The following is a 27,437-nucleotide window of genomic DNA, read 5'->3' as shown; positions in this document are numbered from 1 at the left end:
AATTTTCGTATTTTATGTCCATGTAAGTATTGCTAAATACTTCTGTGACATAGTAACAAATATTGCTTACGTCAATAAACTTTAATAAGTAGTTAAAAAGTTTTAACTAAGTAATTTGGAAGATTGAAGAAAGCTAGGTTAACAAATTTTATGTTTTATAAGTTTAATAAAAAATAATATTGAGCATCCCTAAAATAGATTTTAGGTAAAATCATCGGGGTAATATATATTTTATTATTTTAGGTACTTAGTAATACCACATTGTATCTTAAATTTGAAATTTTAATTTAAATAAAGTATCCAATAAAATCGCTTGTGTGCAGTGTTGCCAGAGAAATTTTTGTAAATGCACCGGAATGACTGGAATAGTGACACAAAGTACTAAACCAACACATTTTGTACAAAAACTTAAAAAAACGTCGTTTAATATTATTTGAAGCAAATTTCTTATGTCACAAAATTTTAGGTTTTTACTTTAGGAGACTTTAGTATCAAAAGTTTGGTTGTTAATTGTATCAAATTGGTACAATTTTAACAACTCTGGCAACGCTGAATTGCCTGCCATACGTCCTGTCATTAAAAATCACGTGGTTTGGATTGCCTAATTGGTTGCCTACGTTTAAGACATTGTTTCATCAGAAATTATGTTTTTGGAAAGATGTTTTAATATCAAAACAAATAAACTTTACAATAATCAATATGATAATTGATAATGCACAATTTTGCAATATGTTTACTACTATTGCATACTTGTTGAGATAATCTTCTGAATAAGCTTTACCCGGTTGTAAATCAAAGGTTAGAATTGAAAACAAAATGGATTTAACTGGTAAGTGTCTCTTTACGACTTTTTTTTCTGCAGGTTTAACTAAAAAATTGCTAAGCACCTGAGCTGAGATATCTGATATCTATCTGTACAAACAATAATAACCTACTGTAAAACAGCAGCCATGTTCAAAACATAAGTATTGTTAGGGTGATTTTGCGATGTTTAAAGCCAAAATGTTAACAATTTTGGCCCCAAATAAAATATGTGCTCGTGTACTTAACCTGATGGGTAATAAATAAATTATTTTGCATTTTACTGACATGATACTTATACCACAAGGTTATGAAAGTTAATCAATTGAATTATCAATTGTTTATGAATTTAAATGAGTTACATGAGCACTCTAGATCATCATCATCAATGGTGCTACAGTTACAGCCCTATAAAAGAGCCTCGACCTTTCCAAGTCTTTTACGCCAGTCAGTTCTATCCATTGCCAACTGTTGCCAGTTTGCTACGCTTATTTTTCTACCATCCTTCTATCTGAGTTTTGGCCTACCCCTATTTCTACTTCCCACAGGTTGCGACATAAAGATTCTTCTAGGAGGGTTGTTCTGCTGTGATCTTGCTAGATGTCCTGCCCATCTTAGTCTTTCTATTTTTATAAGAGATACAATGTCTTTACCACCAAATATATGTTTATATCTGTGGTATATTTCGTAGTTGTACCTCCTCCTCCACACACCATTTTCACAGATGCCACCGAATATTCCTCTCAGGATCCTTCGTTCAAATATAAGCAGAAGGTTTTCATCTGCCTTGGAGATGGTCCATGTCTCCGATCCATATGTCAACACTGGTTGTATAAGGGTTTTGTATTTGGTTATTTTTGTTTTTTGGCTTAAGTTTCTGCTTCTCATGTTTCTACTCAGTCCGAAATAGCATTTGTTTGCTAGCATTATTCTTCGCTTGATTTCTTCTGTTATGACATTCTCCTTGGTGATCAGAGAGCCTAAGTATGTGAATTTGTAACTAAGTGCCTAAGTATATGACTAGCACTCTAGATAAACTACTTAATATAGTTTAAACAATGTAGTTTGTGAATATCTTTCTCCCTCTATACTGCCCTACTAAGAGAGAACTCCATATCTCCACTATAGCGAGTTTTGAGAAAAATGCAATTACAGGTTTTTATTTAATCCGTTGTACTTTTGGTAGAATAATAACATAAAATCATTTAGGGTAGAGTATGTAGCATCATAGTTAACTTATTTCAAAAAAAAATTGCAAAATTACAATATGGATATTAGTTATGCGACATACGGTCTAACAATGCAAAGAATTATGTCAAATTTACTTAGCTAAAACCACGTATAATCCAAATTTGTCTTATGCGCAGTTTTAACTATGTAATTATTATAAAATTTATATAACTACCTCGAGAGGCAAAACATTTAAATAGGTATTTTAATGATATTTTCTATGAAGACTTGTTGAATAAAACATAAGTATTTATGAAAAATTTGATTGAAAAATAGAAAAAATTACTTATTGAATTAATGAAAATTAATTATTTTTAATCGGAAGTTGGTAATTCTTCCCAAAATTGATGGCGGTTCTCCGGTATAATTTCACCTAAGTTTTTTATTATTTGGTCCTTTCTACTCTGAACAATCCCAGAAGGTGTCGTCACAGGTGAAGGGTCCTTTATCCCAGATTTTAACACTCTGCTCTGCAACAAGTCAACCTCCATCAACTCTTCGTTATCGTCAATCTTAACGTGTAAAGTTTTGCTCTCTCTCTCTCTTTACAATTACCATGATACTATAAATAACGTGTTAACGTGTAAATAACATGTTATTTATAGTATCATGACAATTACTATAACAACTTGTGATAGGTAAACACGTGACTCTGCCTTTTTTAATTTCGGCTGTGCCTGTGATGATACGCCTTTCCAGATAAAAAAAATCGGAAACCCCCATTTCTTTCACCACTACACGATTCAAATTACATGTTTTAACGGCCAATTTTAATATTCATCAGTATTATTAGGTTGAACCCGGTCTATTTCTACTGTGGTAGAAGTTAAGTGATACGGTAATGATTCCAGAACACCTAGCTGAACATCATCTTCTTTGTAAATAGAGGAATTCGACGTTGGATCTAATTCAGTTACCTTTTGCGCCATTGCAATCATTTTCATTGCCTTCGAAGACATATCTAATAAATAATAGTTCTATATAAATATTTATATAAAGGCATATACAGTCGGAAAAATGAAAGAATACAATCACATATTTTGTATTTGCTGTTCTTTTTCAATAAATAACAAACAAGAGAGATGGATTATTAATTATCTTAATAATATGTGATTTATGTGATCGTTCATGGGTATTCTTTAATTTTTCCTACTGTATGTATATAAAAATAAACATATCAAAAAACGAACAACCATACAACCAAAACACCCTGTAACTCAGTAACCAGTCATATTTTATCTAAGTGATTTGTGTTAAATTTTAATATTTTGAGGTCAAGATTCTTCAAATATTTAAAATTGTTGACAAAACACCCTATAGTATGTATTATTAACACACAACATAAGTTAATTTAAAAAATAAGTATTTTCTATGATTTTTCTAATAAAACAATCTTATTGTTAAATAATTTAAATATTTGAAAATAAAAAAAAAACAATTTAGGTTACCTCTAATATAATACAATTTTTTATTTATTTATTATTTATTTACGGACCGAAGTCCATTAGTACATGATACAATTAAATTAAAATGTCACACAAATTAGAAAAATAAGATCTAGTAGGTACAAAATTGGTAAATACATAACAAACAATAATAAAGAATAAAATTACTTGCTCTCATTTAACAATTGAGAGCTAGAACATTTTGAAATTGACAAATACAACTTATCCTAGAACAAAGACAATAACAGTAACAGTAGTTGACAAATCAGTCTTGAAATTAGAACATTAAGTTAAGTATAAATGTAATTGTGTGGAAAACGCAGTAAAGTTGTTCACAAAGAAATCAATTTGCGGAGATAATGTGTTTGCTAATTTAATAGTTTTAGAGAGATAGGAACTTGAACCATAATTTGTGCGGTTAATGACCTCGTGGAAGGTGGTCACAGAACGGGTGGTTCTTGAAGGTACATGTAGACCAATTTTATTTAAAAGTGGGATACAGAATTTATGACCATGAATTAAGTTATATAAGAAGCAAAGATCTTTATGTTGACGACGACTCTGTAATGAGTCAAGTCGAATAATTTGCAGTAAAGACTCATAAACTTTGACCAGTGAGATGCATCTTATAAGCATAATAACGTAAGAATTTACGCTGAACTTGTTCGATTTTATTAATATGACAGTTATATTGAGGTGACCAAACACATGATGCATAATCTAAATGTGGTCTAACCAAAGAACAATAAAGAAATTTTAAAGAACGACCAGTCGTAAAGTCATAGCTGCATCTTTTAACAAAGCCAAGCATTTTTAATGACTTAGAAACCATGCTATTAATGTGTAGGTTGAAATTCAAGTTAGTATCAAGAATAACACCCAGATCTATAACTGAGTCAACTAATTGTAACCTAGTGTCCCGTATAAAGTAAGAATTATTCTCAAAGTGTCTTAGTCGAGTAAAAGTTATAGCATGGCATTTGTTTGCATTTAAGTCCATACCATTAAGTGAGCACCATTCCACAAGACCATTAAGATCTGATTGCAAATTGTAGTGATCCAAATCAGAGGTAATTATGTGAAATAATTTAAGGTCATCAGCAAATAGAAGAAATTGAGCAAAATTGAAGCTTTTATTTATGTCATTTATAAATAAATTAAAAAGGATAGGTCCTAAGTGGGAGCCTTGAGGTACACCCGATGTAACTATAATTTCATTAGAGAAATAATTCTTAATACGAACTATCTGCCTTCTATCTAATAGATAATTTCGAATCCAAGTAAGCAGAGGATCAGAGAAACCCAACTGTTCGATCTTATGTAACAATAACGTATGGTTGACTCTATCGAATGCCTTGGAAAAATCTGTATAAATCGCATCTACCTGTTGTTTACTTTCCAATGCTTCATTTAAGAAGGAGGTATAATTTAACAAGTTCATTTCAGTTGATCTCCCCATAACAAAACCATACTGTTGTTCAATGATTACATTTTGTATAGTAGGCTTAATTTTGTCACATATTAAACTCTCAAATAGTTTAGGTATAGTATTAAGGATACTAATAGGTCTGTAGCTCTGTACCCTGCTTCTATCTCCATTCTTGAATATCGGTGATATAAAACTAACTTTCCAAACGGGAGGGAATTCACTCGTTTGTAATGATTTTTGAAAAATAAAGAATAAGGGACGAGCAAGATTAAAACTACAGTATTTCAGTAACTTGGGTGGGATTCCATCAGGCCCTGGACCCTTATGTATGTTTAGCTGGGATAATTTGGTATATACCTCTGAAATAGATAAGTCACAACCAGTAATGTTGAAACTAGTGTTAGCCCTTGCACTATTTGGAATAGGACATTCGTCCTCACTATATACTGCAGCAAAGTACTGAGCAAACATCTTGGCTATGGTAGCACCATCGGAACTGGTTTGGCCATTATGGTTTAAAGAGTTCGGAATGCTATTATTGTTCCTTTTAGAATTTACGAACCTCCAGAAGCTTTTAATGTTACTAGGAAGTGTATGTTCAATGTTTGCTACAAACTGATTGTATGCTTGACCTGATAAGGACTTGCATATCGACCTCAATCTAGAAAATTCATTATAGTCTTGAGGTAACCTGGTCACTTTAAATTTCTTATGAGCTTTCTTTTTAGCAATGATGCAGTTTCTTAACTCTCGGGTATACCATTTAGGAAAATTACCGGTATAAAACTTTTTCATTGGTACATAAACATCGATAGCGCCATATAAGACATCATAAAGTATATTGACCATATCATCTAAACTTTTGTCTCTGAAAATTTCATCCCAGTATATTGTGTCTAAGTAATCAGAAATACCTTGAAAATTTGCTGATTTAAAGTCGTAGAAAAAGCCTTCAGCTTTCATTTCATCAGTTAAAACATCTCCGCGGTTTAAATTAAAGCATAAAGGAGGGTGGAAACTATCGGGGTCAACTAATCCCTCATCAGCTTATATAATTATAATATATATATAATATATTTTATTATAAAAATGCAAACTTACCAAACGAATTATTTTCCACCTTTTCCACTAATAACGACACTAATTCAATACCACACAACGTCTTTACAAGTCGAAACAAGATAATACAATGTCGAGTTACGCGACAATATGCTTAGTTAAAACATTGTAATGACAGTGCCATTGTTAGCGGGGTTGCTCTGTTTCTTAGAAAAAATCTCGCATATGGTTTATCCTACGTTAAAAACCCATATCTGCTCAGCATATACCCGGTTTTTACTATGAATCGTTAAATGCCAGGTTTATACTAAGCATACTAGTAATTTTTGGCGTCTACGGGGAAACTATTTTCTTTCATAAAATAATTAGAAATGTAAAATACGGATTTTTTTCTATGTGAATATGTTATATAAATCATAATTATTCAAATGGTGCAAAAATCTCAATTTTTAAAATTTTGGAGATACGGAGTTCTTTCTTAGCAGGGCAGTATAGTTCTGTCCCTCCTTGTAGAGTATTGAGCGTTTATTTCTTTCTTGGCCAAAAGAGTAAGATTGCTGACTGTCCAGGTTAGCACATCTTCTTTCTTGTTTATTCTGAAGATAAAGGACCCCACAGAAACCTTATGGGAAATGGCTCTCTGTCAAATGCTCTGAAACTTTGGGTTCTGGTAGTCCTTGATGCATAGAACAAAAGACTCAATGGGCGCGTAGCTCCAGAAAATCATGGTTTTAAATAAGCCTCTGAAGTTATAGGTACAGTGAGGACGTTTGAGTTGGAATAAATTCATTTTATGGGTGACTCTGGAGATAAATTACGAAACAGGTCAGTTTTTATTTTTAAATTATAATTTTTTGGCATACATCATACTAGTGACGTCATCCATCTGGGCGTAATGACGCAATCGAATTGCTTATTTAAATAAAAATAGGGGTCGTGTGATAACTCATTTGAAGGGTTATTTAATTCTCTATTCAGTAATATAAACATTAACATAATTATTTATACAGGGTGCACAAAAAACTTTTTGAATTAAATAAATTGAGACAAAAAGAAGAATGTATATAATTTATTTAATTTGAAATACATTTTTCTGTTGTCCGAAAAATGTTTATTTGATAAATAAATATTGTTTTTAGCTTAAATTCAATATTAAAGCTGCCACTCACCTGCCTCTTAGCAGTTTGAACATTTAATTTAAGCGAAAAACAATGTTTATTTTTCAAATTAACATTTTTTTCTAAAAATAAAAATTGACCTGATTCGTAATTTATCTCCAGAGTCGCCCATTCTCGAGAAAATGAATTTATTCCAACTCTAACGTCCTCAATGTACCTACTTATAACCTCAGAGGCTTATATCTTAAATCCATGATTTTTTGGAGCTACGCGCCCATTGAGTCTTTTGTTCTACACATCAAGGACTACCAGAACCCAAAGTTTCAGAGCATTTGACAGAGAGCCATTTCCCATAAAGTTTCTACGGGGTCCTTTTTGTGTATTATACTCAGACAATTTTTATAAGACAGTGATTCATTGTCACTCCTCATTAGAATTTAATGACTAATAACAATAAATCACCTTCCATTCTATATATGTATAATTCCTTCCATTCTCGTCTACTTCTTGCTCAGTTTCTGACCCCACCTTAGTCCAATTTTTTCTTGTTATCTCATAGTTCTTTCCCAGCTGTTGTCTGGTCTTCCTTTATTTTATCAAGTTTATTGCTTCCACCATAAAAAATTGCTCCATAACGCACCAAAGATTCAAAGTTTGAAAAATAAACTGTTTTTAGGTCATCTTTTTTTTTCGTGGAATTTATGGCTTTGGTGAGAACCAATTAGCCAGACTATGTTAGATTGAATAATTAATTTGTGTAAATTGTTTCATAGTATCAAACTTGAGCACGATGTATTCATTTGTTTTGTTAGTAATATGTAGCATTAGTAAGCTGTTTAATTCTCGGTCTCGCTGTTAGGTCTCGAATTCATTCTTTATAAGACCAATCTATAAATCTGAATTGATCCAAACGATCAATAGTATCAAAAGCAAATCATCTTGTAGTACTGATGGACTATCCATAAAAATCTTCTCAAATCTCACAGATAATGTGTTAGAACTCCTCGTGTCACTAATTAATGATTCCTTTGAAAACGGTAAATTTCCAGAGTGCCTAAAGACAGCCATTATTATTCCTCTTCATAAAGGTGGCGAAAAATCTAATGCCTGCAACTATAGACCTATTGCCCTACTACCGGTACTCTCCAAAATTATTGAGAGGCTCATAAAAACCCGACTTATGTCCTTTCTCTTTGATAACAATATTTTATCACAAAATCAGTTCGGCTTCTTAACTAATAAATGTACAACTGATGCCATGTTTTCTGTACTTCACGAGATTTACCAAGCACTAAACAATAATCTTTATACTACCACTGTTTTTTGTGACTATTCCAAAGCTTTTGATTGTGTAAATCACAACATTTTGATTAAAAAACTTAATTACTATGGAATTCGAGGTATTTCTTTGAATTGGTTCAAATCTTACTTAGATAATAGGAAACAATTGGTTAGAGCAAATGATACTGACTCTAGTCTCAAAAACATTATATGTGGAGTACCACAAGGTTCAGTATTGGGTCCTCTACTTTTCCTGATCTTTATAAATGACATCACTAATTTAAAAATCGATGGAAAATTTTTTCTTTTTGCTGATGATAACAGTATCACTTGGAGCAACTCAACTATTGCAACTCTTCATGCAACTATAACTTCTGATCTTCTTACGATAAAAACCTGGTCTGACTCTAATTTACTCTCCTTTAACGTGGATAAAACGGTAGCATTATCATATAAAGGTGCTCTTCAACCCCTGCTTGTGAATAGCAGCCAGATCTCTACCGTTGATTCTGTAAAATTTCTTGGTATTCTTTTAGACAGCAACCTCAAATGGTCCCTTCATATCGATTTGTTAAGTAAGAAACTCGCCTCGGCCTGCTATGCCATAAGATCTGTTTCGAAGGAACTCAATTTAGCATCTTCTAAAATAACATATTTTTCTTTATTCGAGTCTCATCTTCGATATGGTCTTCCTTTTTGGGGGTCTAGTACAGCTGCCCAATTTGATGTTATTTTCAAATTACAAAAAAGAGCAATAAGATATCTGTTGTGCCTCAGAAGAACAACCCATTGCAGAAGTTACTTTAAAGATCACGAAATTTTAACTCTTCCATCTTTGTATATTTTAGAAACTGTTTGCTTAATTCGTAAACACATGCATGTCTTTCCAGTAAGGCCTCATCATGACTACTCCACCAGAAATTCAACTTTTGATGTCTATTTACCGATCCCGTCTTCTGAGTTAGTAAAGAAATCTATACTATATTCCGCAAAAAAACTATACAACCATCTCCCTTTACAACTCAAATCTGCAACATCCTTTCTCAAGTTCCGTAAAATGACAAAAGCTCATTTATCTAAAAGACCATATTATTCAGTAGAAGAGTTTCTTAATGACTAACTAAGAAATCACAGTAATGTACAAGTAACTAAAGTGTATTTATATATATATATATATATATATATATTTGGGTGTCACATACAGCAGCTTAAACTTATTAGTTCCTTTGTTTGTGATTTATTATATTATGTTGTATGTTCAATTTTGCAATTTATAGTAATTTTGCAATATATTGGTTTTTGTTTTTTTACTTCACTTTTTTAACTTGTTTATATTTTTTTTATTGACGATTTATCTAATTTTATAAAATTGTATTTGTTATTGTTATATATATCTTTTTCGTGAATCTATGTTAAGCTTTGTCCATAAAATTGTATAATTTTCAGTGACAATAAAGCATATTTCTATTCTATTCTATTCTAATTTCTTTTTTTCTTCACTGCGCTAGTTCATCAACCCGGTTCAACACCCCGGAGGTTTCAGCCCTCTTTGTGTGTGTGTTTTTTGTTTTTTTGTTTAATTTTTGTTGTTTAAATTTTTTTTTTATTTTTTTTTTTGTTTTTTTTTATTTTATTTATTTCTTTATTTTTGTTTTTTATATTTTTTTATTTTAATTGGTTTATTAATTTTTTTTCCTATAATAATGCTACATTTAGTTTCTTTCGCAGAATTGCTTACAAAATTGGTTAGTAATTTTACAATTTTAGTTTACAATTTATGATGTGTTGATGAAGTACATAAAGTATATCATTATTTCCTGAAAAAATAATACAATTTAGGTCTATTGGAAGGTTTATCTTGTAGTGAATTAAGTTTTTATATAGTTTGCTAATGTTTACATTATTTATTTAGGTCTTCTTGGTTCAAATATTGTGATAATACCCTTAAAGTATAGCACACTGAATTCAACCTTTTACTAAGTTGCTCTATGTGATTTTCCCATGTCAAAGTTGCATCAATTGTCATGCCTAAAAATGTAGTTTTAGTCCCAATCTCATTGTTTGTATCATCTAACAGAAGATCATTTGGATACTCCATGTTTGATCTGGTTGTTCTAAACATTAACACGTTGACAGACAGAACGTCTATAGATGTCTAATTTCCATTGATGTAATGTGACACGGTATAGACGACATTTGTAAAATAATTTGTGACATTCTGACATTATATCTACAGATGCATATGAAATGTGACACGACGCCCATGGTTGTCATCCACATGTTTGTAAAAAATGTTAAAAAACTTATTGTTTGCATAAACTATAAGCGCTAAAAGAAATTCAGCAAGTTCCCTATTCTACTTAGCAAAATTCATATAGTGTCACAACACTTGCTTATACATTTGATGCACTGTCCGTCAACGTGTTAAACTGTTCGTTTTTTGTTTATTAATGTGGTAATGTCAGTTCGCTAAACTCAGACACAACTGGCTTAGTGATTTTAGTAGGCAATTGTTTTGTTTTTGACCAATTTTGCCAAAATTGGCAAAATTACTAACTATTTAGTAATTATTAACTATTTAGTAATTATTTTTTGCCAATTTTACCAAATTGGCAAAATTACTTACTAAAATCACTAGCCAGTTGTGTCTGAGTTTAGCGAACCGACTATATTAGTGGTATCCTAGTAGTTTGTAAATATCTAAAGATCTACAAATTATCTGTTTTTAGGAATGCGAGCCAATTATAAGAGCAAATTGGCATCCTTCTTAGAAAAGGACATTGAAGTTAAAGAACCGTATGACCTATTCGAGAAGTGGTTTAAGTTGGTGAAGGAAGATCCAAGAACAGTTGAAGCAAATGCCATGTGTGTGTCAACTGCTACAAAGTAGGTGGTACTTTTAACAATATTTTAATGATTTTATAATAGAACAAATTACTAATGAAATAAGTCCAGGTACTTAATAAATGGTAATATTATATGAAGTATTAACAATTGAGACATAATTTAAGCGAACAGAGAATAATATGGTCAAAAAGTAAAAGTAAATCAATGATTAAGGTACAGAACATACAGAATCTCCAATGCAAAGAAAGTCAGAGGAGTTAAAGAGGAAAGGTTTAACATAGAGGAATTAAAAAACTCAGCTTTAGCTAAGAAATTTGAGGGAAGTCTGGAAAGTAAGCTAGAGGACTGTACAGGTGGTATAGTTAAAGATGTTAACAACTATTGAAGGCAATGTATAAGAATCAACTATTGGGATATTGTGAAAACATAATAGGCAAATATCAGTGTGGGTTTCGCTAAGAAAAATCAACTATCCATCAAATATTCCTTCTAACACAAGCTTTCGAAAAAACATATGAGTATGGCATTGATACTCCCCATTTCTTTGTATATTTTAGATGTGCCTATGACAAGGTAGAGAGAAATTCACTATACAAAGTTATGGTAGAATTCAATATCCCAATACACTTTTTGAAATTGGTGAAAGCAACCTTCTTAACAGTCAAGTGTAAGGTTAGAGTGCAGAAAAAAAGAGTTCAATCTGATAACTAAAAGGGATATAAATCTGATATATGTGAAGGTTATTTTTTTAAAACTTTTGTCTAAAACAGTTTTTTGACTGTTGTTTTACCATCTATAAAGATCTGAACAAATCATTCTCCTTCAATAGTTTTGACTGTTGTTTTACCATCTATAAAGATCTGAACAAATCATTCTCCTTCAATAGTCGCATTTTACACATCGTATCATTTTTTTGGGTTTTAATTTGCAGAGTTTTAATTTTTAGGGATGGATTTCCATCTGCAAGATATTGCCTTCTCAAAGGATTTACTAAAGATGGTTTTATATTTTTCACACATTATACTAGCAGAAAAGGAAAAGAATTGGTAAGTTTTGGAACCTATACTTCATTCACTTCCAAGGTAAGCTAAGAAGGGTTGGCAAAAACCAAGGTTTTTCTAAAAAACCAAAAAACGGGTTTTTTGGTTTAAAAAAGGTTTATTTGATACAAAGTATTATAAGTATAATTACTTTAAAAATGAATAAACTACATATTTTATAAAATAATAGTAATATAAAATGAAAAAAATGATTAAGACAACTTTTATTTTTATTTACACACACAAAAAATTAAGATAACAAAAAAAAACATCTTCAAACGTAATAATATTCAAAATAACTAAGTTCGAAAATACAAAAATAGAAAAAAAAAAGAATGTATGTACTTTGTACGCACATAAGAAGTTATACTTCTATTATATGATTTCAACGAAATCAATATAATTTAAATAGTTTATTTATATTTAATTTAAATATTAAACTAATTTTAATACTTACTACTTTCCAAAAAATTTTTTTAAAACAATACCAAAAATTTAAAAAATAAGAGAATAAAACACACACAAACACATTGAAAAAAGAATGTGTGTGTACTTTGTACGCACGTAAGAAGATATTCTTCTATTATATAATAGGTAATTTAAACGAAGTAAATATACTTAAAAGGTTATTTGTACTTATTTTATTTAAAAATCAAACTAACTTTCTTATCTACCACTTTCAAAAAAGAAGAATATCTTCAAAAATTATATAATAATATACTTACAATCATAAAATCTATAAAAAAAAATAAAAAAAATAATAACTTGCTTGGGGCTCGAACCCACTTCACGTCTACCGCGCCGTACGAAAGTTGACGACATTTCAAACTGCACCAAATTCGCGTGTACGTCATGTGGGAATATACAAAAACTAAACGTTTACACCATAAATTCATATGAATTTAATAAAATTATTAGTTTGATTTTTGTCGACGTAAAATACAACAAAATATAGAGTAAGAAAACGATATATGAGATGAAGATTTGTAGAAAGTTTGTTCGTAATCAGATTATGTAAATTAAAGCATTGCCTACTAATAGGTAACTACATTATTTTGTTTACATTTTGCAAATAGATAGGTATTGAAACAATTAGGTATTTCCAACTGAAACATTTAGAATTACGTACCTGCGGCTTTTCAAAACTATTTAAAAAGTCACTATAATTATAAATTTGATTTTATTTCTGTCCACACATCAATAAAAACTAATATTATACAATATTTTTGTTTACCGATAACCTCCATATTGAACAATTATTGACAGATCATTTCAAAATTTCAACACCCAATCAGAGCCCGTGTAACCACTAATACCATACTGTCGGTGTGCGCATGCGCGGGGATCAATCAAATTTTACCCTCAATCGATTCGCCGCTAAAGAAGAATATCTTCAAAAATATCACAAAGAAATGATTTCTGAACAATAATTGCTGCCAAAAATTTTAGCTAAATACGTATTTTCTGAAAAAAATTATATAATAATATACTTACAATCATAAAATTTATAAAAAAATAAAAAATAGTAACTTGCATTGGGATTGAACCCAGTTCCCTTCGATCAAAAATCAGAGCGCTTTCCCACTGCGCCAAATTCGCGCATCTGTTATGTGGGAATATACACCAACTGAACGTTTACACCATAAACTTTTTGATAGTTGTTTATTACTTACAGTCGGAAAAATGAAAGAATACCCATGAACGATCACATCAATCACATATTATTCAGATTATTAATAATCTATCTCTCCCGTTTGATATTTATGGAAAAAAAAACAGCAAATACAAAATATGTGATTGATGTGATCGTTCATGGGTATAGGGCTTTTCATCGATTGTCATTTGTTTCAAGCTTCTGTCATGTGTCACATAATATTAATATATCTACGTCATACGTCTTTGGTTTGTATCATTGGTATATGCCAATAACGTATGAAGTAGATATATTAATATTATGTGACACATGACAGAAGGTCGAAACAAATGACTGTGAATTCTTTTATTTTTCCGACTGTATATGAATTTAATCAAATTAGTTTGATTTTTGTGGAATTAAAGGAATATTTTATGGAATAATAATAATAAAGACTTTTTATTCATTTGGTATGTAAAACAAATAAGCATATAGTTACAGCACATTGAAGAGTATAGAACAAAAGCAAACAAGTTAAACCCTATTGGGATAACATCTGGCGAAGTCTAGCTAAAGCTACTCTTACTTAACCAAATGTTAATCCCCGACGCTTCTAATTAATCTAAAAATAAACCTAAACTAACTAATTAAAAAGGAACCTAACTTACAAAAAAAGGTGGGGAAAAAACTAAATATTAACCAAGTACTAAAAAAAAATATTTTTTTTCAAACTCATCATTGGGAAAAAAATTCTTTCAAAACAGCCCAACCAAAAATATGTCCGTGAAGCTCAATGCACAACACAATTGTTAAGCAATGTTATTGTTTATCAAAAAGATATAAACGAAATTTATACTTGAATTGATTAATTGAATATAGTTTAATATTATGAGGAATTGAATTATACAGCTTTACTGCGTTGTAGGTAAAACTCCTTTGGAACCAGGCTGATCTGTGTTGTGGCATTGTGAAAGTGTCTTTCAATCTCACGTCTCGCATATGGATTTCCTTTCTTCGGACGAGCTTTTGTTTAAGGATAGTGGAGGTGTTTGGCATCAGAAGTAACTTGTGAATAAAGTTACCCAGATGATATGTGCTTCTATTTTTCATATTAAGCCAACCGCATTCTTTTATTTTATGTGAAATGTGGTCATATTTTCTAATCCCGTAAATCAGTCTACAACAGGAGTTTTGCATTTTCTGTATCCTATTCTTCTCCGCCTCCAGTAGACATGGCATAAAAATAAAATCACCATAAGAGTAATGAGACAGGACAAGGCTCTCACAAAGAAGCTTTTTTAAGTCTTTACTTAAAATGTGACGATTCATAAAAATGAGTTTCAATGATGAAAAAGCTTTTTTGTTTTGACATGTTCCTGAAATCTTAGATTTTCGTCAAATATAATTCCAAGGTTTCTAGCTGAGGCTGTGAATGGTAAACTAACGTGATCGATTTTTATGCTTGAATTGTTTTTTACAAGTTGACGTTGGACTTCATTTGCGATACATAATAGTTTTGATTTGGTGGAATTAAGTTTTAAGTTGTGTTCGTCAGAGAGTTCTTTTATTATTTCAAGATCAGAATTAATTTTATCCAAAGCATTAAATAAATCTTCTTTATCGAAACTAAGGTACAATTGAGTGTCGTCAGCGTAAGCAACTATGCTGCAGTATTGTAAAGAGTTAATAATATCAGTAGTGTAAATTAAAAACAATAATGGAGAAAGAATTGACCCTTGGGGTACACCTGAAAGAATATTTATTGGGGTAGATTGTTTGTTATCTACAGATATTTTTTGTGTTCTATTTAATAAAAAAGATTGTATTAGGTTTACAGACTCTGCCTCAAACCCATAGTATCGTAATTTTGAACATAACAACTCATGGTCTACGGTATCGAACGCTTTGGAGAAATCTAAAAGAACGAGCAGACTTATTTGACCTTTATCAGATGCTCTTAGGATCTCATCCATAACCGTTACCAAAGCAGTAGCTGTGCTATAGTTTTTCCGGAATCCACATTGTTTATCAGACAGTATTTTATTGTTTGTAAAGTAAAGATATATTTGATCATATAGAATCCTTTCCAATACCTTGGAAAGGGCTGGAAGTATACTTATAATTCGTAAATCAGAGAAAGTCTGAGGATTGTTGTTTTTGGCTAATGGTTTACCAATAGCCATTTTCCATAAATAGGGAAAATATGTTTTTTCTATACAAGAGTTTACTATATGGAGAATATAAATATCTATGAAGGGGCTACAAAGTTGAAGCATTTTCGCTGATATGTTATCTACTCCGCAAGAGTTTGTTTTAATGGAATGCAATGCCAAGTTGATGCTATTCAGTGAGGTGAGCGAAAAAGCGAAATTTAGATTATTATTAAATTTGTTACTATTGTAAAATTGTACTTTATTTTTACCCTTATTAGAAACATTGGACAAATATTGTTCAAAATACTTATTAATAGCTTCGGGGTCAGCTAATTTAGGAGGAAGATCGTAGTTTTTATTAGTTCGAATATTTAAATTTTTTATTGCATTCCAAGTTTTATTTGAATTTTTTTCATAACATATATTTTCTAAGTAATTCTTTTTGGCAGTTCTAGTTAAGTTTACAACTCTATTTCTTAGTAGTTTATAATTATCTCTATCTTCCTGATCCTTACTTTTTTTAAATTTTTGCAACGCCTTTGATCTCTGCTTCTGCAAAAGTCTAATATCATCCGTCAACCAAGGTGCTTTATTTTTTGTTACTCGACATCTTTTATATGGGGCATGAACACCAAAAAGTTCAATTAATAGTGTGTTAAAGTATTCGATCTTTTTGTCAATATTTGGTATTCTAAAAATGTTATTCCAGTTAAGTTCGATTAAATCATTATAAAATTGTTGATAATTAAGATTTTTGAAGCAGCGATATTCTATAAATTTAGGTGGTGGTTTATGTGATTTAAGATTAAGCGTTAGATACACAAGATTGTGATCAGAAATATTATCTGTAGGAAGAGTACCTTGGTTAACAACAACGTCCGGACAATTTACAAAAACAGGATCAATAAGTGTGCTCGTTGTCCTTGTTATGCGGGTGGGTTCATTAAGAATTTGCAGTAGACCATAAGACTCAAAACAGTTTAAAATAGGAGAGTTTAAATTGAAAAAATTTATGTTTAAATCTCCCAGAATAACGATTTGATCAAAGATAGGACAAATATATGAAAAAATATTATCAAAATCAGATATAAAAGAGTTAGGATTTGAGTTAGGCGGTCTATAGAACGCACCAACCACAATTTGTTTCATATAAAGTGAAATTTGAAGAAACAAGTACTCCAAAATTGGATTTATTTGAAAGCTGAAATTTATAACTTGCGTTTGTAATGTATTTCTTATGTAAGCACCTACACCACCCCCTCTAGTTTGCCTGTCCGCTCTAAAAAAATTATAACCATCAATTTTTACAGTGTTACTATCGATGTTAGAAGAAAGCCAAGTTTCTGTTATTAGTACTACATCATAATATTGACTACGAATTAAATTTGAAAGCTCATTGAAGCTTGGGAGTAATGACCTAATATTAATATGTGCAAATTTCATAATATAATTTTACTAATCAACTCAAGAATAACAAAAAGGAGAAATCATGATAAGCTAATGTTCTGTTCTGTTTTGTACATATTGCTGCACGGAGAAACGTTAAGTAGGTAAAACTTTATTGTTGCAAGGTGTAAGAAACTCGATAAACATAAACTACAATCAACACTGCTGCGCAATTCAGCCACACAAAATACACAATTCGGATGGGCTTAGCTCCAAAAGAATTAAGAAGAACTAAAGAGTACTTGGTTTTAAGTGTGTTTACGTCTTAAAAGAATAAAAAAACTGCAATATAAAAAAGAAATATAAAACAACAGATCGCACTGTCCCTTATAGCACAATTAGCGGTGTTCCAAAATAGTATATAATAATAAATAAACCCAACATAAGTAATACAGACCAATATAAATATACTAAAAACAGGCAGTTATGTTACGAATTATTTTGCAGATCGAACAAATGAGTTTTAATAATGTAGTGATGCAAAAAAATGTTATTTATAAATATTCACGTACAGACCTTGATGGTATTATAATCCAAACTTATACTTTATGGCACATCACTCGCGTACACCAATTTACGCACACAAATATTTAGCCACCATTGTTGTTTATATTGTTTTAGTTGCGATAAACATCAAGTTCTGGAAATTTGCGAATTAGTTTTTTCGATCCGACAGAATCTGAAATATATACCAGTCCATTATACGACCATGCCGAATTTTTAAATAATTCCCTAGCACTTTTATAGATTTCTAAATTTTCCTTTGTGAGTAGCTCCGTAATTAACATTTTGGAACCTTTCAGGCGGCTTTTGTTTTGAAATACCATGTCTTTAGTGTTTTTATATGTACCATTTTGAAATAACAATATATTAGGTGAATATTGGTAGAAATTTTGATGGTAATCAAAGTATGTAAAATCAAAGCATTCTTCTTCTTCTTCTACGGCACTACAGCCCAAATTGAGCCTTGGCCTCCTTTATTTTTTGCCTCCACCCTTGCCTGTCTGTGGCTGCTCTTCTCCATACACGGACTCCTAAAAGGGCTTGTGCGTCGCTGTTTACTGTGTCTTCCCAGCGCTTTCGTGGCTTCCCAACCGGTCTCTTTCCTTGCATTCTAGCATTCAGTGCTCGTTTTGGTAGCCTATCCTCTCCCATTCTTATCACATGTCAGGCCCATTACAATCTTTGTATTCTGATGAAGTCTGACAGGGGCGTTTCCTTATAAAGTTGATTCCTGATAAAGCTCGTTGTTGTATCGACTTCTGAAGATTCCGTTTTCCCTCACAGGTCCTAGTATTTTCCTAAGTACTTTCCTTTCGAATGTGTCGAGTTTGTTTTTGGATGTTTCTTTCAGGACCCAGGCTTCACTGCCATAGCATGTTATTGGTAGAATTAAGGTTTTATAGATTCTCATCTTTGTATTTCGGTGGACACTTTTAGACCGAAATATATGGGAGAGGGCAAAATAAGCTCTGTTTGCCTGCGTTATTCTCTTCCGTATTTCTCCATCTTCTGATCCGTCGGCATATATTTCTACTCCCAGGTATGTAAACTTTTCAACCGTTTCAATGCCATCTGCATGTATAATGTTTTCTGGGACTATATTTCTTCTCGTCTGAGTCATTATTTTTGTTTTTTTCTGTGTTAATTTCCAGACCTAGCCTTTTTGTTTGTGTTTTTAACTCTGCATATGTTTCCTGTGCTCCTGTTGATGTTCTACTCATAATATTAATATCATCAGCATAAGCGGCCAGTTGAACCTTTCGGTTGGTCAGTAGATTTCCTCGTCCAGTTTGCATTTGCCTAACCGCATACTCCAGTGCCAGGTTAAACAATGTTGGGGCCAGCCCATCTCCCTGCTTTAGTCCCTGCGAAATGTTGAAAAAGTCTGTCCGGTGGTTTTGTATTCGTACACATGCCTGAGTTTCATCCATTGTGGCTTTAATGAGTCTTATTAGCTTGTGTGGTATTGCCAATTCAACCAATATATAGTACAGTTTGTTCCTTTTGACTGAGTCGTATGCCTGTTTGAAGTCTACAAACACGTTGTGAACATCAACATCGTGTTCCCATGCTTTGCTCAAGATCTGTTTGACTGTAAATATTTGATCCAGTGTCGATCTTCCTCGTCGGAAGCCCGTCTGATACTCTCCGATAATATTTTCTGCTAGTAGTTGGAGCCGCTGGTTTATAATATACGTGAGGACTTTATATGCTGTACATAGTAGAGAGATTCCACGGTAGTTTTTGCACTGGAGTTTGTCTCCTTTTTATAGATAGAACCTGAACATTTGCCTCGGAAAATCAAAGCATTACATATACTATTTTGGTAGGTTCATTTTAAATTTTCCAAATAGGTAGGTACCTATGTAATTTTGTATTCGGATACTGAAACATTTACAATAATTATTACGTACCTGTCGCTTTTAAAAACTATTTAAAAAGTCACTACAATTATAAACTTGCTTTTTTCTCTGCCATCACAACAATAAAAACTAATATACACAACATTTTTGTTTATCTATAATCTTCATATTGAACAATTGACAGCTGATTTTAACACCCAATCAGATCCCGTATAACGTTTGAGCGACTAATGTTGGTGTGCGCATGCGCCAGGGAATGTAAACATTTACCCTCGTGCCTAAAGAAGTATAACTTCAAAAATACAAAAATACCTTTTTTCTTAAAAAACCAGTTGGTTCAAACCAAAGTTTCAAGCATGTTGGTTTAAAGCTGCCAACTCTGAAGCTTAGACGTCTGTTTCAGACACTTGATGGGTGGGTTTGTCGTATAGTCACAGCTTCTCATTGGTTAGAAATTAATTAAAATTGTTTAGAAATTTCGTCACAGCTTGTCATTGGTTAGAAATTTCTAACCAATTTTAATTAATTTCTAATCAATGACAAGATTGCGACGACAAGACAAAGCCACCGGTCAGACGTCTGAAACCGGTGTCTTAGCTTACCTTCAAAGCAAACGAACTATAGTGGGATTTTTGCTCCAATTTGTGTTTTTAGGAGGAAAACCCTCGTGCAGCTCTTACATTTTATTGGGAACACTTCAATAGATCAGTAAGTATATTTAGAATCGTTAAAAAGTTAGCTATCTTAGGGCCGGTTGTTCGAACGCTAATCAACAATGATAACTATCAAATAGTTAATTACTGTCACCAACTGTCAATGTCAACTTTAATTGGGTTGCTGAAAACATAATTGATTATAATTATGAGATTAGTTAATCAATTAACATAACAATTATTAACATAATTGATTAACTAATTTCATAATTTTAATCCATAATTATGTTTTCAGCAACCCAAACAAAGTTGACATTGACAGTTGGTGACAGTAATTAAATATTTGATAATGATCATTTTTGATTAACGTTCGAACAACCGGCCCTAAGATTTTTAATACTGATTTTCCTATACTACTAGTTTTTATTCAATATTTTAACTTTTATAATAAAAGTTATATGCTGGACAGGATAACTCAGGCAGTAGAATGTCTGACTTCCATACAGAAGGCTGGGGATCGAATCCCAGCGCAGGCGAGAACATGTAGACATCTTTAAAAATGTCTACAGGCCCCAGGTGGACTCAACCTGAATAAAACGAGTATCTTGGGTAAAACCAAGGGTGATAATAGACACTTGAAGTGTAGCACTGGCCCTGCTACCTTCCTTGTATACCGTAGGCCCTAGAGATAGCAGATTCTTCAAGTGTCATCTCCGCGACGGAGGTCGGCAATCATCATAGCTATTCGGACTTAGAGACGGCTGCTCTGAAAATTTCATTTGATATTCTACGTCTCTATATGCTTCTTTTTCCATGAATCTTTCCCTGCATAATCAATTGGAGCAAGTTGTATCTCTGTCCACATGTAATATGTCCGAAATATTACAATTTTTTTTGTTTTGATAGTATTTAAGATTTTTATTTCTTTATTCATCTTTCTCAAACTCCTGTGTGACATGTTTTGTCCTGTCCACGATATTTTCAGAATTCTTCTGTACACCCACAGCTCGAATGATTCGTTTTCCATCGATGCTGCATTCAAGGTCCAAGCTTCCACTCCATAAAACAAATTCGAGAAAATATACCTAACCAACTTAACTCTTAGCTCCAACTTCAAATCTCTTGTGCAGAGCCCTCTTATATGTCAGACTCGTCTATAGCAGACTTGCTTGCTACAATCCCAAAACCGCGTTAGCGGTATAAAAGGTAAACTATTATTATCATATAAAAGTTATTGTAAAAATACATACAGAAAATATTAAATGTAATTGCATTTCTACCATTACATTAATTATTCTAGGTTAGGATTGAAGGTGATGTAGAAAAGTTACCATTTAGTGATGCAGATGAATACTTTAGTAAACGACCATACAGAAGCCAGATTGGAGCTCTTTGTAGTAACCAAAGTATACCGGTTGAAGGACGCCACATACTAGAACAAAAAGCTGAAGAACTAGCTAGTAAATATAGCGAGGGACAAGTACCAAGGCCACCATTATGGTAATTGTTGTTTTTTCTAACACCATTTGGGTATCTGAAGATATGTTTTACTTGTTTGTTCAATGTACACTTCTCGGTATTCTGTCTCTCAGTGTTTTCCCAGTTATTGATCTCAACGTTTTCATTTCGTATGTTCTCAATATCCTCTTGCTTTCTATTGTTTCTATCGCGTACGTCATGATTTGTGTATGCGTAGGTACTTTCCCTTCCAGGCTCATAATTTTATTTCTCCAGATGACATCTCTTAGACATCCTGATACGTAATTGGCTCTATTTGCTTGCTTTCGGACGGTCTCTTTAACCTCTCCATAACTACATTTAGGCTGGCCCTTAAAAATGAAATTTAACGATTGTTACCTCTCACCCCCTAAAATTGTTCCAATTATGGAGAAACTTAAAAATATAAATTTTTATTGAAATCTGAAAATATTTAAAGGTGGCCCCGGGCCCCTGAGACCCCATGCAATTGAAATTAGCCATGTACTACGAATTTCTGCCAATAATGTTAAAGATATTAATAATTAATCGCCTATCAGTTACAATTAAGCACAGGAATTAAGAATATTTGAATTAGTGAAGGTTAAATGGACTTAGACAACAATGATGATGCTAACGTTGGTGCGGCTGTGACTTCTGAAGGTGAAACCTTACCTAAAAGAGCACGAATCAAAATCATGACTTCTGAACTTTCGTCTTCCCTCGATAGAACCCATGTATCGTACAAGACAGCCAAATTTATTATTAGTGATGTAGTATCCAGTCTTGGTCATGATGTAAGCTCGTTAGTCATCAATCGCAACTATATTCAGCGCGAGAGAGAGATAACTCGATTCAAGATTGCAACAAAATTTAAAAAAAGACTTTTTAATTTCTGGACCTGTTATTGTTCATTTGGACGGTAAGCTAATGGATGACTTAACTTCCAAGAAACATGTGGATCGCCTTTCTGTTGTTGTGTCAAATGTCAATTGTGGATATGAACAGCTGCTGGGTGTTCCAAAATTACACAATGGGAGGGGAATTGCCCAGGCAAATGCCATTTTGGAATGTTTGTAGGAATGGGGTATTATTCATGAAGTCGCAGGTCTATGTTTCGATACTACTGTATGCGACTCAGGGCCGAAGTCTGGAACATGTACCATTCTTCAGCATAACTCCAGAAAGGACTTACTTTTTTTAGCCTGCCGCCACCACATTTCGGAACTTACAGTTGGATCTGTGTTTGATGAGGTAATGAGTAGTAAATCATCTAGCCTCCAAATAAGTATTTTCGAAAGATTCGAGGCAGCTGTTCAATTATAGACAAAAATACTTTTAAACTGGCTTCCAACTGGTTCGTTTCTATCCTGGAGCCATGCAGAGGCGAGATGGAGGTCTAAAGTTATTTATGCTATTAAGATGTGGTTGCTTCACAGCCAATTAATCACAGCTTCGGAACCGAAGGGAATTGTAAATCAGCGCTCTTCGCAGTCAGCGTATACTTGAGGGATTAGATACAAGCACCATTAACTATTGAAGCGCCATTCAATGATTTCGACTTAGGAAGCAGCTCCTTAACGAAAGAAGTGCCATCGTAACGAGCCAAAAACTTCAAAAACACTTATGACATCTATCTGAACATCTATTTCCGATGAGTCTTTTTGATTCCAGGATACTTCCAGAAACCAAAAGATTAATGGTTGCAGTTATGGAGAATGAAGCTGCTAAACACCCTCTAAAACGTCCTACTGATATGAAATCTTGTGCATTTTTGGAGAGCAAAGGCCTGGAGAAGTTTTTACTGTAAACTCCAAACAATTCTTCAACATGCTTGGACTTCCTGATGACTTTTTAAAAAGAGATCCGGTTCAATGGAGAGATGATGAAACTTTCAAGGCAGCTTAAAAGATGGTGAAGAATTTCGTGACGACAAATGATTGGGGTTGCACAAGGACAGAAAGAGGAGTTGCACTAATTGAAGACATTAATAAAAACTCATTAATAAGGAAGAACAGTTACAATACCTCTTGCAAGTAGTCGCGGAGCATCGAAAAATGTTTCCGGGCTCTATAAAAAGCGAAATCTTGAAAACAAAACAACATAAGAAGTAATAACTGTAGTGAATCTTTCTTATAGGTGTTAAAGATCATAGAAATTATTTATTTTTATTAATAAATTATTAAAATTATTTTATATATCCCATTATTTTATTATGGCAATATACTAACATGAATAACGAATATACGAAACTTCCAGACCCGGGGCCACCTCTAAATATTCACCGATTTTTATGAAATTTCGTACGTTGCAGTTTGATGTATAATGGAACACTTTTGGGGGGTGAGAGGGTGAAATTTCAAAATTTAAATTTTCTCACATATGTTAAGGGCCACCCTAAACTACATATTTCGACTCCCAGATATTCGAATCTCGAGACTTGTTCAATTATTTCATTGTTAATTACTATTTTGCATCTTATTGGGTTCCATTGACACTACCAGGGATTTGGTCATAGCTGTTGATATTTTCATGCTGTAGTTCTTCGCCAATCTATTGCAAGTCTGTGCCGTTCGCTGTAGGTTATCCTCGTTATTGGAGATTAAGATTGCGTTGCCAGCATAACAGAGGATTTTTATTTGTTTTTCTGCCATCTTATATCATTTTTCTATACTTTTAATGTCTTCTATGGTTTTGTCCATTACCAAATTAAAAAGCAATGGGCTCAAGCTATCCAGAGTTGATTTCTACTTCCGATGTTAGTTAATTCTCGACTTTTATTCTGGTTTTGTTCTTCGTATTAATGTCTTTAATTATCCTATCATCTTGTTGGGCTGATTTTTCTCCTCTAGCACATCTTCTAATCTATTGGGCTGATTTTTCTCCTTTAGCACATCTTCTAATCTTACACAATCGAAGGCTTTAGTCAGATCTATAAAGCACATAAATGAAGGTTTATTATATTCCAGTGCTTTCTCAGCAATTTGTCTGGATATGAATATGACGTATATTGTGGACCTATTTTTCGGAAAACCATGTGGTTCCTCACTAATTGTGTATTCTTAATTTAAAGTCAAAGTTTTCAACCTAATAGAAATGTTAAAATATTGAAAAATATTCCTAAAAAATATTTAATTGAAAACTTATTGGACCATTTTCCAGGTAACATTGGACCATTTTCCAGGTAACACCTCCATGGCTTCCAAAAATTGCAAACCAGATGGATGCTGAAGCGAATAAGACAAGAGGGAATTCAAAAACTTACCACTGGTCTAGCACACGCTGGCTACATATTATTTCTTGAAAGAGAATCTCTCGAATTTCGAATAACGTTTCTCCTCCGTATTTTAGGAGTTCATTTGGTATCCCATCGGATCCTGGGGCTTTTCTGTTTTTTAATCTGTCTCAAACTTAACGTAAGAAAAACATTTCCTTTCTTCCACCCGGTATAAGCTCAAAAGATAAGAATCCGTTAATCCGATCACGAGAAAATCAACTACCAAAAAGAACATAATTATCAATTAATAAAAATTTATACAGTCGGAAAAATGAAAGAATACCCATGAACGAACATATAAAACACGCTGTATTTTCCTGTCACCGTGTCACAAAGAAAATTGTCCAGTGCAAGTACATGTAACAATAATCATTACATGTACTTGCGCTGGCCAATTTTTTGTATGGCACGCTGACAGGAAAATACAGCGTGTTTTATATGTTCGTTCATGGGTATTCTTTCATTTTTCCGACTGTAAATATTATTAAATTTATAATAGTGACTTAATATTTTCTAAAAATTGATATCTTTTTTTCATTTAGGGGTGGTTATCTAGTAAAACCTAGACGTTTCGAATTTTGGCAAGGCCAGACAGACAGAATTCACGATAGAATCATCTTTAGAAAACCTAGTTGTCCAAATGAACCAGATGGTATTGTAACACACCCAGCAGAAGATGGATGGGTATACGAGAGGCTGAACCCTTAAACTATATTTATCCGAAGACTTATTTTAAACATTTATTTGAATAAGATTGAGGTAGGTAGTTGTCAAATTTTATTATAAGCTTTTATTAAATATATTAAACAAGTTGTGGTTGTAATCATTTTCTCTTCACACCCAATGCCACCACTCAATTGATAATATTGTTACAAAACTGTCTTGACTTTTCTATGATCTTTTAGGCGCTAATGTTTAATTTTAGTTGACTTTATTTATTTTTAATATCTTACAACTAAACAAATGAAAAACACTGAATTTATATCTTTTATTTTACAAACTACGATATTTAATTTATTTATTACACCAAATCTACTAATTTATCTAATTACAAATTCAAAAATACCGCGCCCGTTACATATCAAAGTACACCGACGGTTTCAAATTCACAACTAAACTCTAATTCCAAAAATGTCTATTTATATAGTTATGTACAATTAGTCTACTGATTTCCAGAAACATCGAAAGGTAAATATTATTTACAGAGCAATAAAAAAAGGTTTATCGATGGTTTTCTAGATACGCCGATTGTACGTAAGTTTCTCTTGCTCACAGAAAGGGTCTCAGACAGTCCGCCGCCAGAAGCTTCCGGAATTAAGAGGGCCGGCCTGGGACCGTGACAATGTCAATATTTTACGTATTAAAAATCTCTTCTTCTTATACTTGTTAATTCCGACGTTGAAGTATTTCTCGAGAGGTAGACTGCCAGCTATCTCTCCATCTTTTTGGTGGTCTTCCTAGTGGCTATCTCTCCATCTTTTTGGTGGTCTCCCTAGTGGACGCTTGCTAGTTGATTTTCCTTCTAGCCTAATTCTTGGTAGTCTGTGCTCCTCCATTCTTTTTACATGACTGAACTATTCTGTTCGTCTTTGCCTACCCCATCTTGCACGCCACATTGTTCCCTGATGATATGGTTTCATATTCCAGCCCTTCTTGTTGCCCTGCTATTGCTCTTAGTGTCTGCATTTCGGCTGTTCGTAGCGTGTTTTTGGTTTTATTGGTGTCTTCTCTTGATTAAATACCGTAGGTCATAACAGGTCTGATGCAAGTTTTATAAATTCTAATTTTGCTGTCCATTCTCATATATTATGAGTTATTCCAGACTACATCACTCAAACATCCGGACATGACTGCGGCCTTGTTTATTTGTCCTTTATATCCATGGCTGGATCATGATTTGATAAATGAATACCTAGATATTTGAACTGCAGGGTTGTTTTGTTTTAAACATTTTGTTTTAAACAACTGTTTTAAACATGTTTAAAACACTTAAATTAAACAAGCGTTTTTTTTCATTTTTTTTGTGAATAATACATAAATATGAAAAAAAATCTTATACATATTTTTATGCAGACTTTGTAACAAATATATTTTTATTTATTAATAATCGGAACACAACAAAAATTGGAAAACTCAAAACATTTTGCATACAAGAGTTAATAAATTTCTCAAATTGTTTCAGT

At 32.5% G+C, this 27,437-nt stretch overlaps 1 protein-coding gene across 3 annotated transcripts; it reads left to right on the top strand.

The window, feature by feature from the left end:
* LOC126884144 (pyridoxine-5'-phosphate oxidase) lies at nucleotides 1–26,066 on the top strand. 3 transcript variants are annotated; one of them, XM_050650010.1, is made up of 6 exons: nucleotides 1–22; nucleotides 11,093–11,249; nucleotides 12,157–12,256; nucleotides 20,503–20,556; nucleotides 21,802–22,001; nucleotides 25,797–26,066. In XM_050650010.1, exons 2-6 carry the CDS (start codon nucleotides 11,095–11,097, stop codon nucleotides 25,960–25,962), a joined length of 675 nt encoding a protein of 224 aa, XP_050505967.1. In that variant the 5' UTR covers nucleotides 1–22; nucleotides 11,093–11,094; the 3' UTR covers nucleotides 25,963–26,066. The 3 variants fall into 3 exon arrangements, with proteins under 3 accessions (XP_050505967.1, XP_050505966.1, XP_050505965.1); XM_050650009.1 differs by lacking the exon at nucleotides 1–22 and adding an exon at nucleotides 173–829; XM_050650008.1 differs by lacking the exon at nucleotides 1–22 and adding an exon at nucleotides 863–1,057.
* Nucleotides 26,067–27,437: the final 1,371 nt, after the last annotated feature.

Source organism: Diabrotica virgifera, chromosome 4 (genome assembly GCF_917563875.1).
Source record: "Diabrotica virgifera virgifera chromosome 4, PGI_DIABVI_V3a".
Taxonomy (NCBI): domain Eukaryota; kingdom Metazoa; phylum Arthropoda; class Insecta; order Coleoptera; family Chrysomelidae; genus Diabrotica; species Diabrotica virgifera.
Note: the sequence above shows the minus strand (reverse complement) of the source record. Positions and strands in the feature narration are given on the sequence as shown.

What these genes read in the sequence shown, in the direction of transcription:
- LOC126884144 (XM_050650008.1), top strand. Translation starts at nt 988, where the DNA reads ATGTTTAAAGCCAAAATGTTAACAATTTTGGCCCCAAATAAAATATGT. An exon ending in TCGTGTACTTAACCTGATGG is followed by an intron (nt 1,058 to 11,092) that starts GTAATAAATAAA and finishes ATCTGTTTTTAG; the next exon opens with GAATGCGAGCCAATTATAAG. An exon ending in GGGAACACTTCAATAGATCA is followed by an intron (nt 20,557 to 21,801) that starts GTAAGTATATTT and finishes TAATTATTCTAG; the next exon opens with GTTAGGATTGAAGGTGATGT.